General features: G+C 35.9%; 4 protein-coding genes across 4 annotated transcripts; 1 reads left to right on the forward strand and 3 right to left on the reverse strand.

The window, feature by feature from the left end:
• Nucleotides 1–11710: 11710 nt before the first annotated feature.
• Nucleotides 11711–13815, reverse strand: CkaCkLH20_11404 (uncharacterized protein; the record flags this gene model as incomplete). Its single annotated transcript, XM_038894118.1, has 2 exons — nt 11711–13381; nt 13447–13815. 2 exons carry the CDS (start codon nt 13813–13815, stop codon nt 11711–11713), a joined length of 2040 nt encoding a protein of 679 aa, XP_038740448.1.
• An 894-nt stretch (nt 13816–14709) lies between these two features.
• Nucleotides 14710–15876, forward strand: CkaCkLH20_11405 (uncharacterized protein; the record flags this gene model as incomplete). Its single annotated transcript, XM_038894119.1, has 3 exons — nt 14710–15468; nt 15520–15658; nt 15719–15876. 3 exons carry the CDS (start codon nt 14710–14712, stop codon nt 15874–15876), a joined length of 1056 nt encoding a protein of 351 aa, XP_038740449.1.
• Nucleotides 15877–16566: 690 nt separating this feature from the next.
• On the reverse strand, nt 16567–18105 carry CkaCkLH20_11406 (uncharacterized protein; the record flags this gene model as incomplete). The annotated part of the gene is made up of 2 exons (XM_038894120.1): nt 16567–17680; nt 17891–18105. 2 exons carry the CDS (start codon nt 18103–18105, stop codon nt 16567–16569), a joined length of 1329 nt encoding a protein of 442 aa, XP_038740450.1.
• Nucleotides 18106–18884: 779 nt separating this feature from the next.
• Nucleotides 18885–19826, reverse strand: CkaCkLH20_11407 (uncharacterized protein; the record flags this gene model as incomplete). Its single annotated transcript, XM_038894121.1, has 1 exon — nt 18885–19826. One exon carries the CDS (start codon nt 19824–19826, stop codon nt 18885–18887), a length of 942 nt encoding a protein of 313 aa, XP_038740451.1.
• Nucleotides 19827–19964: the final 138 nt, after the last annotated feature.

Genomic DNA, 19964 nt, shown 5'->3' on the forward strand with positions numbered 1-19964 from the left:
TATAAATTAAGCTATTAAATTTATTACTCCTTATAGTAAAATATATATTTAAAATAAGCTAATTAATATAATAAATATTATAATATTTTTACTATTTTTATTTAAGAGAACTTAATTATATTTTTAAAAAGAATCTAATAATAATAAAAGCTAATATATTATAAAGTCCTTTAAAAATTTATTCTTTATAAGAGGTAATACTATATTCTATATTATAATAGTATTAACTTTAGTTATTAAGTTAATAAGATATATTTTTTTATTTTTTTTCTTAATAAAAAAGAAAGAGTTCCTATAAGTAGTATAACTCTATTTAAAGATCCCTTTATTAAGATAATCCTTTAAGATAATAATAATATTATTTTTTAAAGCCTTTAGAATAGAGATACTTTTAGCTTACTATATAAAATATAATACTATTTAGATATACTATAGAGATATAATAAAGAGGTTAATAGATCTATAATAAGAGAAGGCTTATATAAAAGCTACTTCTTAGTTCTTTAAGATCTCTATTGAAAGTTTCCTTTTAGTTAAGAGGAGGTAATTTATTATAGCTAAGACTTTTTTAAGCTACTTTAAAGTTAAATATAACTTAATAAGTATATTAAAAAACTTTAATAAAATTAAGTTTTTAAAGAGGTTATTTATTTTAATTTTCTTTTTAGCTTTTTATTATACTTCTTATTTTTAATTAAAATTACTTTTAAGTATTAATCTATTAAATAGAGTATTATTAATAAAATAAATCTTTTTATTTTTAATTTTATATATTATAAAGATATTAATAATAATTAAAGTAATATATATAGCTTAGAGTTTATTTTTAAGAACTCTATATATATTTATAAGGGATTCTCTATTAAGGTTAAAGCTAGAATAAAATTAATATTAGTTTTATATTTTATTTTTAGAGAAATTAATACTCTAAATATTATCTTTAGAGTTTATATTATATAAATTATATCTATTTATAGTAAAGAGTTTTTTAATTAAGCTAAAATTAAATTTAAATTTTAAGAGGTTAATTTTAAATATAATTCTCTTTTTATATTTATTTTAAACTTATTAATTAAAGCTATAAATCTTTTACTTTAATATTATAGCTTACTTTAAGCTATAAGATTAAAAAATCTATATTATTATTTTTTAATCTTTAAATAGAGTTACTTTACTATATATAAAGAGATATATTATTATATAAAAAGTAGTTTCTTTTTCTCTATTATATAACTTAATAATAATAAGAGCTCTCTTTTACTATAGAGATAACTAATTAAAAGCTTTATTTTATTTATAGTAAAAGATTAAGCCTTTTAATTAATTAAAAACTATAAAGAGGTCTTAAATATAGTTTCAAGAAGTAAAAGTTAATTTATATTATTTAAGCTTATAATAAAATATTTTAGCTATTTTAAAAGCTAATTTAAGTTTATAATATCCTTTATATACTTTATTTATATTTTAATAGGGGTAATAAATAATATTTATTTTTATTAAAATATTTATAATTTCTTTAACTTTTAGCTTTATAGCTTATTAAATTAAAACTTTAAAGATCTTAATAAAGTCTTTATTACTCTTATTAAAGATAGCTAGTATTTCTTTATTTTTATTTACTTCTTTTTAAATAGAGAAGTTAAAGTTTAAAAAGTTAATATTAACTAATTAGAAGTTATTTTTAATAGTCTAATTAATATTTATTTCTTTTAAGCCTTTTATTATATTAAGCTTAATAGTAATAGCTTTTAGTTTCTTTCTTCTATAAGTAATAGTTAAAACTATTAAGCTTAAGAGAACTACTAAAGGTTTAATAGGACTTAAGAGAACTTAATAGTTAACTCTATTATATAAAAAGTTAAAAGAGTATAGATCTTATAATTATTAGCTTAAAACCTATTAATGATTTAAATATTTAAATAGTTAAGAGTTATTTTAATATAGAGAATAAAAGGTCCTCTAAGAATTATTTTTTTAGATATCTTACTAAATAGATTAATAAAGAATATAATATTAAATATATAAATACCTCTAATATAGAGGTCCTCTATTATTATATTATAAAATTTAAAGTTAATATAAATATTAATATAGCTTTTAACTTTAATCTTTATAAATATAATATTTTTTATTAAGTTATTATAAGCTATATAGTCTTTAGAGATAATATTAATAGATATATTAATATTAATAATATTATAATACTTATTATTTTTAAAGCTATTAATATATATAGTAATTTAAAAATAAGTTATAATAAAGTTTTAAGTTATTAAAACTCTCTATCTCTAAATAACTATTAATAAAGAGTAAGAAGTAAAAGCTATAAAATTATTAATAGATATTATAAAGATATTTAGGCCTTTTTATTAATCTTTAATATTAAGAATAATATTAACAATATTAACTTTAGCTATAAGGGGTCTTAATTTAATATTTTATAGCCTATTTAATACTTTATTCTAAAAAAAAGAGTTAATATTAATAAAATTAATATCTATATAAGATATTTTATCTTAAAAAATAAAATATACTTTAATAGTAATAACCTCTACTATAGAGAGAGGGTTTTATATAGAGCTATAAGTAGTATCTATAATAAACTTATTTTGTTTATTAATCTCTTTTATAACTCTAAATATAAAGCTTAATATTTTAGCTATATAAATAAAGAGGTTCTTATTTATTATAATGAAGATATTTAGTTACTTTTTATTATTTTAAAAGGTATAGTTTTTAATAATAAATTTAATATAATTATAAATAGTATTATTATACTCCTTTTAGTTCTATTTAAAAAAGGATTTTAAAATAATAACCTTTTTATTAGATCTTTTAGCTTAAAGTTTCTTAATAAGTATCTTACTACTTATTATAGATCTAATCTATTAAGAAACTAACTTATTAGAGGGATCTTTTATATTAATAATATAGTTATTCTTTATTATAATTAAGTCCTCCTCTATTATAACGTCTTAGCTATTAAGTAGAGAAATAAAAATCTAATTAATAATTAGGTTTACTATATAAATAGACTATTTCCTTTTAATAAGCTTATAGAGATAATTATAATAGTTATTAATTTTAAATTTTATTACTATATTAATATTTATTTTAAATAAAAAGAATAATTTAAAAACTTTACTTAATATATTAATATAAATAATATTAAGAGAGGTAATCTATATAAATAAGATTAATTTAGACTTTATTAAGAGAAGCTTAAGAGGAGTAGCTCTTTATATAAGCTTATTTAATTTACAATAACTTATAACTTAGCTCTTAATAAATAATAAAGCTTTAATAGATTTATAAAGCTTAAGTATTTCTTAATAGAGTTTCTTTATATTATTATTATTATTATTAAGAATAAAGAAATAAAGAATAATATAATCTCTTTATTCTCTTATATATCTATTATTAATAAGTTTATTATTAATATTATAATAAAATAAGCTTAATAGGGATTTAAACTATTAATAGCTATAATTAAATTAAAAAAGTTCTCTATTTCTATTTATTTTTATTATTAAGTAAATAGAAATAATACAGCTTATATCTCTATACTTATAGTAAGCCTAAAGATCTTTAGAGTTAATATATATAGATACTTTTAGCTACTTTAAGTTAATATCTCTACTTTAGTTATAATATTCTCCTCTTTTACTTAATAAATAAGATATTAACTTATTTTAATACCTATAAGAGAGCTAATAGATATTTATATTATCTTAATAAACCTCCTCTTTTATATAAGTTCCTTAATAATTATTTATAAAGTTTTAAAAAGTACTCTTAAGTAAAATATATTTAATTTTAAGGTTCTTTAGTTTTTAAATAATATTCTATATAGGGTCCTATTTTATTAGAGTAAATATAATCTTATTTATAAAAGAAGACTTAAGTTTAGTTATCTTTATTAAAATTAAAAAGATATAATAATATAAAGTAAATATAACTATTCTATTTAATTAACTATATATTAAATTAAAATAAATTTAATTTATAATTATAAACTTTATTTAAAATTAAAGGATATATAGAAGCTTATTGTTACGACCCGTTAGGCACAACACGTTGGGACAACCCCGCCTGGGTCCTCAGCGGCTAACGCAGGCCATATATAAGTAGTGATATAGGTATAACTAGGAAACCTTGGAAAGGAAGAACTATAGTATAGGTTATGTGATCTTGGGAATAGTATAGATATAGGATAAAGATAGATATATTAGATATAAGCTATCCTAGCTATCTATAGATATGTTGGATATAAGCTATCCTAGCTATCCCACGTCAAAGGAACCATTTAGGACTTATATATAGAATGGACTTAAGCCCAACTTAAGGATAGACTCCTATAGCTCTTTAGCAATTAACTTATAATTATCCCTTAGATACTCTTAGCTACCTTATACTATAAATATCTTATTAGGCTTATAACTAATTACTATAACCCTTAAGACTTTAATCTATTTGGAACGACTATAACGTCCTTATAACGATATAATACTATTTATTAGTGTCATCCCTTAGCTTCTATTAGTAGACCCTACTGTTGGATTAGCTGACTGTAACACTTATTAATAGGCTTATTAATAGTTTTTATTATAACTCTTATAGCTTTTTTTAAAAAGTAATAAAAAGTAATATATTTAAGCTTAAAGTCTATAAGGGGTTATTATTTTTTCTCTTTTATTTTAGCCCTTAAGTCTATAATTTTAATAAAGAATATAGAAATATTATTAAAGTTAAAGATATAGAGACTTATTATAAAGTTCTTAAGTTTCTTATTAAGATCCTATTAAGCTTTTAGATTTATTATAATATAAGACTTTATAAAAGCCTCTTTAAGACTTTTTTAATCTAAATAACTATTTATAATCCTTATTATAATATAATAATAATTAGAGTTATAATAATATTTAATTTAAGTAATTAAATAGCTTTCTATCTTTCTATTAATCTTTTTATATATTTTATATCTATTAAAGAAGTTTAAAATATTATTACTAATAAACTTAAAGGTATAGTTACTCTATAGGACTATAAGTATAATAGTTTAATATTTCTATAGGGCTTAAATTAATTAAGATATAATATTATTTTTAAGGTTAAACTAATTATTTATAGTTAATTAAGAGGTATATAAATAAGCTAATATAGACTTAAATTAAAGTAACTTTTTTTTAGATTATTTTTATTTTTAAGCTTTTTTAGTAACTAGCTATTTAAGTATAATATAGTTATTAATAATATTAAGACTAACTTAAAATTAATAGTAATTAATAAAGTTACTCTTAATAGAATAAATATTCTCTATATTATTAGAAGAAGATCTAGCTACTACTCTATTCTATATCTTAATAAAAGTTAGCCTTTAGAAGGGGCTTATATCTAGAGGGTTAGTTATTACTATAATAAAGTTTAAAGTAGTATAAGGGGCTAGGCTTAGGTTTATTTAATATAGGGGTACCTCTATTATAAGAATCTAAGCTAAGGAGAAGAGAAGTTCTCTATATAGCTATACTATAGCTTCTAGGTAAGTTTAATATAGTTCTTACTTTAGCCTTAATAGGTTATTCTATTATAATAATATCTATATAGTATAGCTATTAAACTATATAGCTAGGTATAGCTTAGCCTATAATAATATCCCCTCTAAAACTTACTTCTTATAAAATTACTTATTAGCTTATTTAGCCTATTTAGCTAAATATTTATCTCCCTCTTATATACCCTTATTAATTTATTAAATATAGACCTTTTTATTATTAAGTTAATATTTATATACTAATTATTTTACTACTTATATATACCCTTATTAATTTATTAAATATAGACCTTTTTATTATTAAGTTAATATTTATATACTATTTTTTATATATTATAAAGTTATAATAGCTACTTAGTAATTTAGATTATTAACTAACTCTTATAGATCTATTAATTAGTCTCTATACCCTTATTACTACTATAATACCTATAAGTTTATAAATCCTTAACTAGCTATAACTCTACTAATTAGTTTATTATTTAGCCTATTTTTTCTAACTCCCTTTCTATTAATAAGGAGGATATAAGCCCTTAAGTCTATTAGCCCCTTATATTTATATAGTTCCTTAAGCTAAATAAGGTTAAAGTTACTCTCTTTAATAAGGGTAACTTTACTATTTTATTTAGTAATAATAAAGAGCTTATTACTTAAAGTAATATTAAGTACTCTCTACTTAATAATAATATTATTAATATAAATACTTATTAAGCTTTTTACTATATTTCTATATTTAATCTATAATAAACTCCTTATAAGTATACCTATTATATTAAAGCTATTAAGGGTAAAAAAACTCTTTATAATTATATCTATAAGGCTTATAGCCTTTTTAACCTTTAGGACTAAAACCTTAATACCCCCTTACTTATATATAAAGATCTTAAGGATATTCTTCTCTTATTACTTTATAGCTATATACTACTTATTAATATCTTATTATAAATAATACTATTTTATATTACTATAGCTATATTACTATTTATAATAATAATAATTATATTTCTATATAGCCCCCCCTTAGCTTTTTTATTAGCTAATATTAATATAGAATAAATAGAGAATAATATTATAGCTAAATATATAGCTTAAGAGGTTATATAGTCTATTTATATTAACTTTCTAAAGATTATAAATTTATATATCTCTTACTTATTATTTATATTATTAACTTTTAGTTAAACTAAAACTTAAAAAAAAGAGAGTTATTACCTTTAAGGTATCCTTTAGGATTATATTACTACTTATTACTTTATCTATAAGGATAAAAAGTCTATTAGTATTACTCTAGCTATTATCTCTATAGCTACTCTAGCTATCTCTCTAGCTATCTCTCTTATTATAGCTCTTATTACTCTTATTAATAGCTCTTTAAGCTTTATACCTATTAATACTTTAGCTCCTATATTATATTTAGCTTACTTTATTTATATCTATATTACCTCTAAGTAAATAGCTACTCTAATTAAGCTATTCTCTTTTATTATTAAGGTCTTCTTTAAGGTAAGTTTATTACTCTTTTTATTATTATTTTAATTTATTAACCTATAAGTAGATCTTTTATATTTTTAGCCTTTAAGTATAATAAAGTAACCCCTTAGTAATAATAAAGAGGCCTCTATTATAGCTAGAAAAGATTTTATAAATATTTATATTATACTATATTATCTCTAGCCTATAGGGCTATCTATATACTCTCTAGCTATTAAGCTATAATAAAGCTTTATTTCTATTATATCTATATCCCCTTTTTTCTATTATATTTATTTATATTAGTAATACTTAATATAGCTCTTTTATAGTTTTATATAATATTATAAATTATTATTATAACTTATAATAAAGCTATATTATTACTTAAAGTTATTAATTACTTTATTTTCTTTTAATATTAAGAGGGGTTTTTAAGTTAATATTAAATAGCCTTTCTATTTTATAAGGACTTTATATATCTTATAATATCCTTTTTACTTTTATTAAGCTATTATAACTTTATTTATATACTATTTATTTTTATTATTATTCTTTTAAATTAAAAGTAGCTATAAATTAGTTTATTTTTAAGTTAATAATAGGTTATAGCCTACTTAATAGAGCTAGCTAATATAGAAGTTTAAATATCTTATTAAGTATATTAAGAGTTATAACTATTAGTAATATAACTTTAATAACTTTATATTTCTAATAGAGCTAATTAAGTTTTTAATAAGGCTTAAAGGTCTTATAGTTAGCTATAAATAGCTAAACCTTATTACTAACTTTAAACTATTTAGCTAAAGCTTATTATAAGTTTATAAAGTTCTCTATTATTTACTATAAAGCTATTATTACTATTTATATAACTTCTAAAGCTTTTATAAGTTTCTAGATAAAGGACTTTATAGCTCTCTCTTATTTATTATTCTCTAGTTTATAAGTAAGGTCTTCTTAAGGGACTATTATTATTAGCTCTATATAGTATCTATATTTTGAGAAGAAGGAGCTTAAATATATAAGGGGCTAGGCCTAAGTTTATTTAATATAGGGGTGCCTCTATTATAAAAATCTAAGCTAAAGAGAAGAGAAGTTCTCTATATAGCTATACTATAGCTTCTAGATAAGTTTAGTATAGTTTCTACCTTAGCCTTAATAGGTTATTCTACTATAGTAATATCTATATAGTATAGCTATTAGACTATATAGCTAGGTATAGCCTAGCCTATAATAAGTAGATATATCTACTTTAATAGCTTTATTAACTAATTTAAATTAATTTCTAAATATTATTAATAATATTTTTATTATTTTATACTTTTATTATATAATAATATAATATAGTAAATTAGTAAAGTTATCTTTAAATATCTATTATAAGGTTTTTATTAGTAAATATCTCTTACTATTAAAAAGGGAAAATTTTTTTTTTTTATTATTTTAGTAATAATAAGAGAGAGCCCTTATTAACTTCTAAAATAGTTTAAATTATTTCTTTTTACTTTAGGGATTATTAACTCTATTTAGGTAAAAAGCTTTTAATTAAGCTTTCTCTATCTAAATACTTTAGCTCCTTTTATTAATAATAAATAATTAATATTATTTTTATTTCTTATTAAGCTTTAAATATTATTATATTATATTTTAATAGTATTAGTTAATTAACTTACTATAAGTAATCTCTTTAGGTTACTTCTTTTTAAAACTTATTAATCTTACTTATATAAATATTATTATTACTTATTATTATTAGTTAAAGAGTATATATTTAATCTATAAAATAGATATTAAATCTTTCTTTTTTTTAAAAAGATTATTATTATAAATAAAGTTAAATAAAACTTTTTTAGAGAGTAATTAAGTTATAAAGAATATATATAACTTTTTAAGGTTTTTATTATTTCTATTTTAAGTTTAAATATATAGCTACTATATTTTTATTTTTTAAGATTAAATCTATAAAGATAATTCCTAAAGCTATTATAATATTTTAATTATCTTAAAGTTAAGATTTAATAATTATTAATAACTATATTAATAATAAACTTATTTATATAATATAGAAGTATACTTTTTCCTCTCTATTTAAAAAGCTTTTATAAAGCTTTTTCTCTAAAAGAAAGAAATATATCTACCTCTAGATATTATTAAAATAAGTATTAAATATTAATAAGACTAATTAATAATAAATTAATATAACCTTTATACTTAAAGCTATAGAGATATATTAAAATATTATAAATTAGTCCCTAAATAAGCTATAAGTCTTAAAATAAGCTCTAAATAACTATTTAAGTTATTATAAACCTAATTAAAAGAGTTTATAATAATATTATAAATATATATTATATTCTAATAAGATAAATTAAAAAAAGGATAAATAATAAATAATATTATTTATAACTTATATATAATATATATACTTAAGTAAACTCTATAGAGGACCTATATAGGCTAACTAAGCTTAAATTATATCTACCTATATATAGATATCCTAGTCCTATTCTATTATACCCTTTATTCTTCTAGTAAATAGTAATAGTAGTAGTTATAAGAAGTAACTTTATAAAGATAGTAGTTAGCTAGCAGCTGTAATAACTATTCTAGTGCTTTACACTTAGTTTTTTATTAGTAACGTCTTTAGTAGCTATATATTAAGAGGCAAGATTGAAATATTCTATGCTAGGTTTTATTAGTCTATTAATAGAAATGAAGTAGGCCCAGCAGATGTATGATGGTGATGAATGAGGCGGCACTACGACTAGAGGATATTCAGATACCTCGGGTAGCATTGTATCAACATACTGCTCATACGAGAGACAGTGAATAAATACTGTGTAGTAGTCATCTGTGATTAAGTGCAATTACACTTCATATGGACAATGCAGTCCTCTTCCCACATGTGCAGCCTCGAAATCTTGCACCCATTGGCTTGCGACCATGAAATAGAATTCGCGTCTGATTCAGTGGCTTCTTTGGCCAGTCTGATCAATTTCGTGGCCATTGAATGACGGTTCAACCATTCTGTTGAGCGTCCGGGTCGGTTCATGCAAAATAGTGGTGATGGCCGAACCTGGTTGGAACGCTGGAAAGGCTTGCTGCAATAACCCAAGTCGCACAAATAACACATATGCATTGTGTGTTTCATGTTTCACAAATGACTGTCTTCAGAACTTGTGCCATCATAGGCCTCGTAGACAGATATTAGTTGGAATACAGCATGAATCATTTCGCAAGCAACTCCTTCACAAACATAAGTATCTAGGAAAAGATTGGATCACAGGTTCGAGAGACTGAACGTAACTTATCAATGCGATTCGCTTTTACAAGTCCTCTTAGAGATTTTTTGATGGTCTAAGAGAGAGATTGATTCACCGTCGCTCGTGGTGCTTACCAGCATCTTATCATTGTGGACCTCACAGAATCACATCATACCAAACACCTGCATCCAAGAGTTCTGTCTGAAACTTTAACAATACTCTTCGCTTTGTGATTCATCTTGAATAAGTCAACCGTTTCTAGTCTATAAAAGATTGTTCAAATGCCACTCCTCACGGACAACTATGCGCATACCAAAGCATTAAGCATATATTTGGAGATCTACTTGAACAACAGTGAAGTCCTCATTTCAGCTCCCCACCGGATTATACTCTATTTTCCTTCAAAAACGAAAGTTGGTGGACTAATACAAACCATTTAGCCAGTACGAAGTCGACCAGGTTTCTCCGGGACGAAGACCCTTTTATTCAGGAATTGACCGACTCCAGGAAAGGTTCGTTGCGAAAATGTCAGGTATGTTGACTATCCGTTGATCTAGAACTTTGCGTACCCTATACCATGAATGGAAGATAGCTAACGTCTAGAAGCTCCTCCGAGACTCGGCTCGAGCAGATCTACTGCCCTGTCTAACGACGAGTTCGGCGAAGTCAACTTCATCGTGATCAACAGAGACGAGTTAACAGTCACTCACGAAAAGATTAACAAGGCTCTCCAAGGCCTTCGGGGTCTTTTCCCTCAGTCAACGGTCACTTTCCGCTCTGAGGTTCGCGGGGATCCCAGAGCCATCGAGGGATTCACGACGACTGATCACGTGTACGATGTGAAGGGCGGCGCAATTCACGTCGGGGCTATTGTCAGGGCCAAGAGAATGATGCGGCAGATGTTTCCGGACTGCTCCATCTCCCACACTACGAGACCTAAGATAATCGACGTTTAGTCGGTTGTGGTTGTATTTGTGGTGCAATGCGGATCGTACCCGGGGTTCAACTGCACCAGGCAGGATGGCTATCTCATGATGACTGGGCGGGGGAAGCTGAGCTTGTGGTTAGTGATCGCGAGACATAGTTCAAGCCCGCGAGTTGCTCGTGGCCATGCAATTGAAGCAGAAGCAAGTAGTCAAAGTAACAAAGGCGGTGGTATCAAGTATAATTGGGTTGATGAATCTCGTTCGATTGATATCCGTGCCCCTGCGCTGACCCCTAACCCTAACCCCTTCAATTACTTCCGTCTCCGAGGTTTCATGAGATACTATACCGGGTATTTCTGCTGTCTTAACTGGTGAAGCAGCACCGGTAAAAGGAGAAGTAGCAGGCAAGTTGGCAGAAGCCCAATTCATTGATTGGACTCAACCAAGCCTGCCGGGATGTGCTAGCCAACGGGAGGTGACGACGTGTTTCCACGCAACCATCAGCCTTCCGCCGCTGCCGCTGTTGTTCCAATGTATAGGTCTCTATACTCAGCCAACCAGCCACCGAGAGTTGCGAACGGCACCTTGGCATCTTCCTTGAAAGTCTCCAATACTTCAATTACGGAAAGCAGCCGTTGACGGGCCTCCTTACGACTCTGAACGCCCCCTACTTTCGACTTGAGACGGGCTACTTTCTCACGCAAGGGCGCCAGGTTGTCACTCTCAAACTCGCAGCCTGGAAGATGGCTCAGCTCGATACGCAGCTCCAGCTGACGCTCGCAGTTTCGAAGTTCCTTTTCAACCTCGGATTCTGGTTCCACGTCATGGTCATTGGACGCATCCAAGTCCGGCGAGGTGGCTTCGAGATCGGCGGGTGGCTTGATGAGGGTCTCTAGAATCGTTCCGATGTCCTCCAGCTCCTTGATCTGTCCAATTCGACCAGAGAGATACGCGATTCTCTTTTCGAAGTGAGACGACCATGTCTTGCGCAGTTCGTGGAAGACGTCGATGTCCCTGCCTTCGGTGTGCTGAGTTGTCGGGACATCATCCAGCGTAGGGAGCTCTAGGTACTCGGCGAACGTCTGGGAATCCGGGGTACCCGCATCAGAGAGAAGCATGAAGACTTTGCGCCACGGGTCGGCCGAGATGGTCATGGGAGGCGGCCTTCCAATGAGGGCGTGAATGGCATTGACAATTGTGAATACCCCGCAGTCATAGTCATTGTCTTGTTCTGCGCTAGGTACTTCGACGAGCACGCTGTCAGGGCCTTCAGGTAGATAGAGCGATGCAAATCGATTGTAGATTTGACCCGCCTTCACCCGATTCGACTTGGAGGGCATGGAATCCAACAACTCTGCCCGATAGTCCGAGAGTCGAACAACAATGAGAACCCAATGGTTCTGAAGATGGACGGGCAGAATCAGAAAATCGGGCGGGTTGTCCAAGAGTAAGGTCTTGAGTGACCGAACCGGGGTCTTTCGTGTTGACGTGACAAGGAGGGGCTCCACGACGGCAGTTCTGTGCCGGCCTTTGACGATAGCGCATGACGCAAAAGTTGTGAGCAGTACGTAGATGGCATCGTCATTGAGCCACTCCCCAGGACCTAGGGTATGGGCGAACGATCGAGGCCATTCTGCCGAGTGCTTGCCCTCTTTCACGCCATTTTGAGGGGCAGGAACCTCAACATCAGATTCGGGGATCTCCTCCGGAGCAACGTCCTTCGAGTGGACCGAAGACAGAGGCGACGAATCAAGAACGGGGCTTGGTTGTTTGTTGAGGGAACGGCGTGTCGTTCGTCCGTACTTGGTAGTCGCCGCGGATCGTTTCGGGGCAGGGTATTCGTAGTCATTATCCTCAATGGACCGCTTGAGACGCGATTTGGACGCTGACTGAGGCTTCGCTGTCGTAGCTGGGCTGTCCACAAGGGTCTCTTCCATCGAAGAGCTGGCACCCGCCTCTTGTTCAGCTTGTCCGACGTTGTCTTCTTTCTTAGTGGAGGGTGGCCCGATGTTCGAGACACGGTATCTGGTGCTAGCTCGTCGCCGCGAAAGGGTTCGGGTGTCGTCTAGATCATCGGGCATCTCGTAGATATCCTTTACGTTGTCGACCTTGTCGAGCGTTTCGCTGGGGGTTTGAGGTGTCTGCAGGGAGAGGTACGAAGCATAAGCAGGCTGTTCAAGGCGACCGGGGAGTTGGAGAGTATCAAACGATGACAGCACAGGACATCTCGACATACCTGTAGGCCAGAAGATCGCGAAGACCTCGTTGCGATATGCGCATTGGAATCGCGATCCATTTCGGCTAGCACAATGGCGCCTTTGACGTCTTGGACCTGCCAGGTCCCAGTCTTTGTCCGCGACCGTTGGAGAAGGGTCTTTGCGAGCGACCACGATGTTCGGACGCGGAGATCGCGCAGACACGAAAGAAATTTCGGCGTAAAGACGTCGGTGCCACGGCCGCCAAAGAAATCGGTCAACTGCGCAACGGGAACGCCCCATTTGCGGCACAAAACCTCAATCTCTTTCCGCGTCCGCACTGACGCGGTGTCATTAATGGCAGAGCCATCAGGCTGGGCCGCGCCCTGGGACTTCCGAGTAGCCGGCATGGTACGGCTGCCGGTTGATGAAATACCATAGAGTTATCATGGTGAGATTTACGACGGGAAAAAGACACCGGCAGATAGGCGATGTCGCCGTCCGGGTTGCGGGGAGCAACCAACCTTCCTGTCCAACTCTGCGGTTTGCAGGCTGGATTATTATTGTTCCGCACATCCCTTGCGATCAGACAGGGAGCTTTCCAGGCAACTATTGGCTGGTGGTGATCCCTTGGACAAACAGTTCCACAAACAAGCGGATTGACAAACGTCATTCCGGGCGAAGGCATCGCCAGGGGGCATGGCTTCAGCGGGAAGCCGAGAGAATGTCGACGAGCAGGATGCTTTCAGACTGTTTGTCGACAACTAATCAGACTCAGGTCCAAGGACACAAATCAAGATGCTTCCTCCTACGGCAGCAGTTGGGAAACATACTCAAGGCTTCGACTTTTTGCGCGTTGTTACAGGAAGCCTGGACATTGGACATTGCTCGAGAGCATTCGGCTTCTGCTCTTGTTGGTCGATGAGTGTGTCAACTGATTCATAGTATCAGAATATCAACATACCTATCGTGACTTATGTGCGAGCTTCTCTCTCTTTGTTGCTCGTATCTTTCGTCTCCCCGAGCGGATGTGGCTTCAGTTCGATTGACTTCGGCGTCTTTGAAGACGGCGAAGAGACCTTCGGGTAGAATCGAGGAGATTACAGACGCAATTAGACACCTCTAGAAATTACAGCAAGAGTGACAAGAAGCAACAAGATGTACAAGAACATTGAATCGCTCGGCTCTAGACCGAGTTTCTCCTATCAATATCTCCCAATTCGCATCTTCGCACTCGTACCCGAGGGATTTCACAGAGACAAGACTCGCTAGCAGCCAGAACCCCGAATCAACAGTTGTCGAGTATGTCCGGAAGACCGAGCCGTAAGCGGCCGTCGCCCCAGGTGTTCGGTTCCAGCTACACGGATTCCGACTACGATGATTCACCCTCAAAGCGCCATCGCAGTCCCTTGCTCCCAGGAGTAAGCATCGGTGGCGCTTTTCGCCCCATGCGACTGCCAACCCGGGTATATTCTCCGACCGCGAACGTATCAAACACGCTTCCTGTGCTTGACCACCGCCTTCCCGTCAGGAACTCTTCGACGTTCAACACCTCTGCGATCCGAAGCTCCGCTACCCCGAATGCCGATGCGACGCAGCCTGGGGTTGATAGGTCGTCGGCGCCATGGTCGAGCATCTTGGGCTTTCCCAGATTCCCGCCGTCGTCGTCTCCAGCAAGTAGGCCGCCTCCGGCCTCGCAGGGCGGCTTTCGCAACGACTTCTCTCCGTCCGGCATCGGGCCAATCCCTCCCGTCTCGTCTCAGCCCACGCCGGTCCTTCTGTCATCCGCCACCCTCTCGGCACATCCCGACTCCTTTCCGAACCCTCAAGCCCGTCAGCATTTCACCAACACCGTGGACGCCTTGAAGAAGTCCCGCGCTGCGCTCGAAGAGATCTTGCAGGGTCTCCCAAGCTACCCTCTCGCATCGGGTCCGTTGTACAAGGTCATCGACGCCCACAACAACCTCGAGAGCTGGTTCATCTCTTACGCCGGGAGTCTAGCGCAGAACTGTGCTTGCGCCGCCGACGTGGAGAAGGAGTACTTCTTTGCCGATTGCAAACATGTACGTTCCCCTTTTCAAGACTCCAAGCATTGCTAACGTGTCGCCGGTCAGCGAGCCTGCGCTGCGTGCCTTAGCAAGTCGGGCCAGTGCTGCAAGCGTAACCAGAGTGTCTTCAAGGCTTTTTTCCCGCAGAACGACGTTTGTCCCATCTGCCGAGACGCGGACAACACCATGTCCATTCTCGTATGCGGTATGTTTTCCACAGGTGGTGGCCTGTGATGCCGGATGGTAGCTGACCTTCGATGAACAGGGCATGTAGTGTGCCGCAGGTGCTGGGATAGGATGCAACGCGACACTCCCCTACTTTCGACGACCTGCCCAATCTGCAGGGTAAAGCCGGCTGGTCCTGTCACATCGTATGAGCCATCCATTACCGTGGCGCTGGACGCCACTCCCCAGCTGAACTGAAGAAGAGAGGCCAGAATTGTACATCCGCATGAGAGAGGAGTTCGACCATAGATGGCGGTATGAGGCACTTCGGCGGGACCGACGGTGTATGGCGAGATTCTTTGTGTACATTCAGTCTGCAGTTGATCCGAGGTGCTCACCTTCCGTGCATCGAAACCTTACTGCCTCAGCATCAGCATCAGCGTCAGTAGAGTCTGCAATACTTTTGCCTGGGGCGTAAACGACAAGGAGTTACCAATCTCAATAAATTAAGCACCAAGTCTGTCGTGTGACCCTCGGCCAGGGTCTCGCCACCTGTTCATTGGACGATATTGCTTCTCTGGACGTCTTCCTTTAGTGTAAAATGATCGAGAATACTTCTTAAACAAGACCTAAAGCAGGCCCTTCCGCAGCGGACCAAGGCTAAACAACAAGGGCAAGTCTCCCAAATCAACAGCTCGACATCGATGACGTGTTATCTTTACAAATACGACCTTATCTTGCTCTCACGAATCCTTCATTGTTGACATTTGCTGAACTTCTCGTTAGTAGGCCTGTACAACATCAAGAGGAACCGTCACCTACCGATTCTGACAAGTAGCGCTTGCGAAATCTCGGACGAAGCCTATTCAACCATATCGTTGCAATGGTTCTCGTGTCCGCCGCCTCATCACCGGGTTTCCAAAAGCCGAAGGCGCCGAGTTCGACTACTCAAACACTGGCCTTGTTCTCCTTCAACTGCGGCCGATGGACATTGACAAACGCTGAGGCATACGCATCGCAGATCATCGTGTGAGGCAGAGGAGTGCAGTAGGCGGAAAAGTAGTACGCACCATACCAGCGCGTAACTTCGTTGACAAAAAGAGGCCCTCCGGGCTCCCGAGCTGAAATGTCGAGCCGACATCCAACTTCCAGCGACTTGAATCTCGGACTGTGCAGCCGCCGTAGGGATTCGAAGACGCGTAGGGAGAACGCGTGAACCTGGCTCTGGGTGAGACCAGCCGCTTCATAGTCCGAGGTACGGGACTCCCTGCTCAAGAGGCCGTCTTCTACTTCATCCCTGGTGAAGCAGACACGCAAAACCGTCCCCTTCAGACCGCGAAGACCCTCTGGATCCAGCTTCGTGACGATGAAGACTCGGAATTCGTTGCGGTTAAGGAATGGGACGTATTCTTGATGAAACCAAGGTTGTCTTGTAAGTTTGAGAGTTGCAATATGATCGTTCGTAAGGCAGTTGAGAGTGGCGGACTTGGTCTCATCGGACCCGGTCTCTCCAGTGTGAGACGAGCATCCACTCCAGGACCGCTTTTTGAAGTCCCTTTTGCCTGTGAGAGCGCATTTCTTCCGGGAACCGAAGCAGGTGATAGGTCGCCAATCGCCATGTACACGCGCAACTTCATCGAGAGCACGTATGTCGGGCAGCTTTTCTCCGTCGGCTTCGGCTTCTGCACGCGATGGGTGCACAGATACCAACCCAGGCCTGGTTCCCACCTTATCGATGTAGCGCTCGATGGTGGAGTATCGTGACTTGACGAGACCTTTGTAGGGGAATCCGGTGTCCAAAATAACGATGACGAGTGGAGTTTGCAGACTGAGCTTTAGGTACTCGTGGAGCTTGACTTGGGCGAGTTGCTCTTCGAGCTGTTGCCAAGTCATGATGCTAGAGCGCTGCGAGCCGGCGTACTCGTTGCCAATAAGTGCGGTGACAAGCGGCTGATGGGCCACCAAGTCGCCGCGACGAGAAACTTCAATGAGACCGGGGAATAGCAGCTCCAGATCCCGGAGGTCATCCTCCCACTCCGGCAGGCAAGGCGGTACTGCGCGACTGTTATCGACGCAATACGGGAGTGGGTAGCGCACATTTGCAAATGGAGTCTGCGTTGGCTTGTAGCGACATCCAACACCGTGATCTGGCAAGTCATTCATCGGACACTAGAGGATGAAGGGCTCGTCGACGGGTGCGGATGGGGCAGCTCGAGTTTGTCCGGTCGCAGGCTCCTCAGTACATGCTGGACGAGACGCAATTTGTGCAAACGAAGGCTTGGGGAGTGAATGAGACGAAGACAGCGCGTCAGCCACTCTTTCGTGGGTGTTTTGCAGAGCAAGTCCATCGATACGGTCGGCGAGAGCTCGAACACTCGTCTTGGAATTGTCTTCGTGGTCCATTTTCTGAAGGCTTTTTGGGTCCGTCGGCTCGTCCGCATCCTCGATGCTGCGAAAACGGTGCGCGCTGTGAGCTGACGACTCCATTTGTTGATGTCGCATGAGTACCTACGTAGGTACTAATACAGGGCGTTGAGAGATGGATTCTCAAATGGTCAGCACCAGTGAGGTGGTTCGAGAAAGTGCGTTGCTTACCTCGCGTGTATCGCAAGTGCCGTTCGCGAGGTGACGCGTTGAGATATGCGTTAAAGGAAAGACGACGCGACCGACAGATGATGGATCAAGGTGTCGGCGAGGTGTTATGTGAACGGTCAGGCTCCGCGATTGACAAAGAAGCTGGAAGGAATCCTTCGTAAAGCGGGGCGCGACGAGAAGGGCCCAGAACACTAGGCACCTAGGAGACGAGTACGAGGGCTGGACTGGTAAGGGGAATTTCCGTCCCCTTCTGCAGTCCTTTGATGCTAATTTTGCGAGTCAACTGTTTTTATTTTTCTCTTTTTTGAAGAAAATTAATTCCACCAAAGCTCCGAAAGCCGCCGATAACGAGTGGAGACGAAGCCGGAGAGCGGGGCCGAAGACGGACCCATCGCCGGAGGAATTGAAGGCATCATGGGAATTGTCAACCAGCAAATACTGCGGAGAGAAATGACATTCAGCGTTCCCCAGTTAAATAAATATCAAATGAACCATAATCATCAGCCTAAACGCAAATGCGAGTCTACTTGTAAAGAGAAATACCTCCCAAATCCCTTCCAAAAGTAACCAGATCCGAAAAACACCAAATAGCTCAGTAGTGCGTGAAGATTCTCCAGAAGGAAAAGAAAATTCCAAAGACCGCATCAACTGCAAAAAAACCAGATTGCATATCAGGCTCCCGCCACGTTAGGGCCCATTTTGGGTCCAACCTTGACCCTCTTGCCAACCACACGCACATCCTCGGCCACTGGCCCATCTGGGCTATCCAACTTTCGCTTCTTTCTCTCCTCGTCGACCCTCATTCTTTCTTGAGCCCGTCGCTCCTTTTTCAGATCGGAAGCTCTCTGCTTCTCTTTCAGCTCGAGGCGTACTTGATTCTGAACCCTGCCGCTCGGGTCAAGAAACTTCTGTCTGTCAATCCAGTCGTAAACTTTGACAATGCTGGCTTCAGGAATCGAGTGCTCGATGAGATATTCGTTGTCGAGATACTTTCTGTTGTCGTTCTTGAGACCCATCTGATAAAGCAGCGATCTAGCTCGCCACATGCGTTGCACGTTGTGATCCCAACCCTCGCCATTGGTTGCGAATTTGATGATCTTGATTCCGGTATGACCACGCTTCTCGTAGAGCAAGGCGATTCGAACTGCCTTAGCCCAGTCGTTGGTCGCGGAGAGAAAGGGACTGGCTTCTCGGCAACGCCAGCGGAGGTGCTTGCGGAGGTGGATGTGCAGGAATATTGGGTCTGTTCCGCGGCCGAGACGAGACTTGATGCCGTTGTTTGGAATCTCGCTATGAAAAGCGCGGTAGAGGAACTTTGGCCGGTACTTTCCTCCAACTGTGTGTACTTTGTAGTCGGTCTGCAATAGGGCGGTTCCGTTGACACAGCCATTGTTTTGTCCTCGGGACATCATACCCAAAACGCCTGGGAAGGCGTTGTTGACTTCCTCCTCGAATCCTGGAAGAACTCGCAAGACCCAAGGGATGCCATTCGTCGTATTCTTGGTGAGCCAGGCTTTGACTTCTTCTTTCTGCTCGGCGATCTTGCCAATCTTCCAGTAGTACCGAGCAACGACGACCTCCTGGCTGGGAACGGTTTCCATTGTGTTCTCCATTGTGGTGTGCGGAATTAAGGAAGTTGTTGAGATGTGAACATCCCGCGGAGCTGAGGTATCTTGGCTTCACTGGGTAACGACGGATAAGAATGAACCGGTAATGTCGTGGAAGTAGGTCGGTCTGAAGTGCTTGCGAAT

The sequence above is a fragment of the Colletotrichum karsti genome (genome assembly GCF_011947395.1).
Source record: "Colletotrichum karsti strain CkLH20 chromosome Unknown Scaffold48, whole genome shotgun sequence".
Classification (NCBI taxonomy): domain Eukaryota; kingdom Fungi; phylum Ascomycota; class Sordariomycetes; order Glomerellales; family Glomerellaceae; genus Colletotrichum; species Colletotrichum karsti.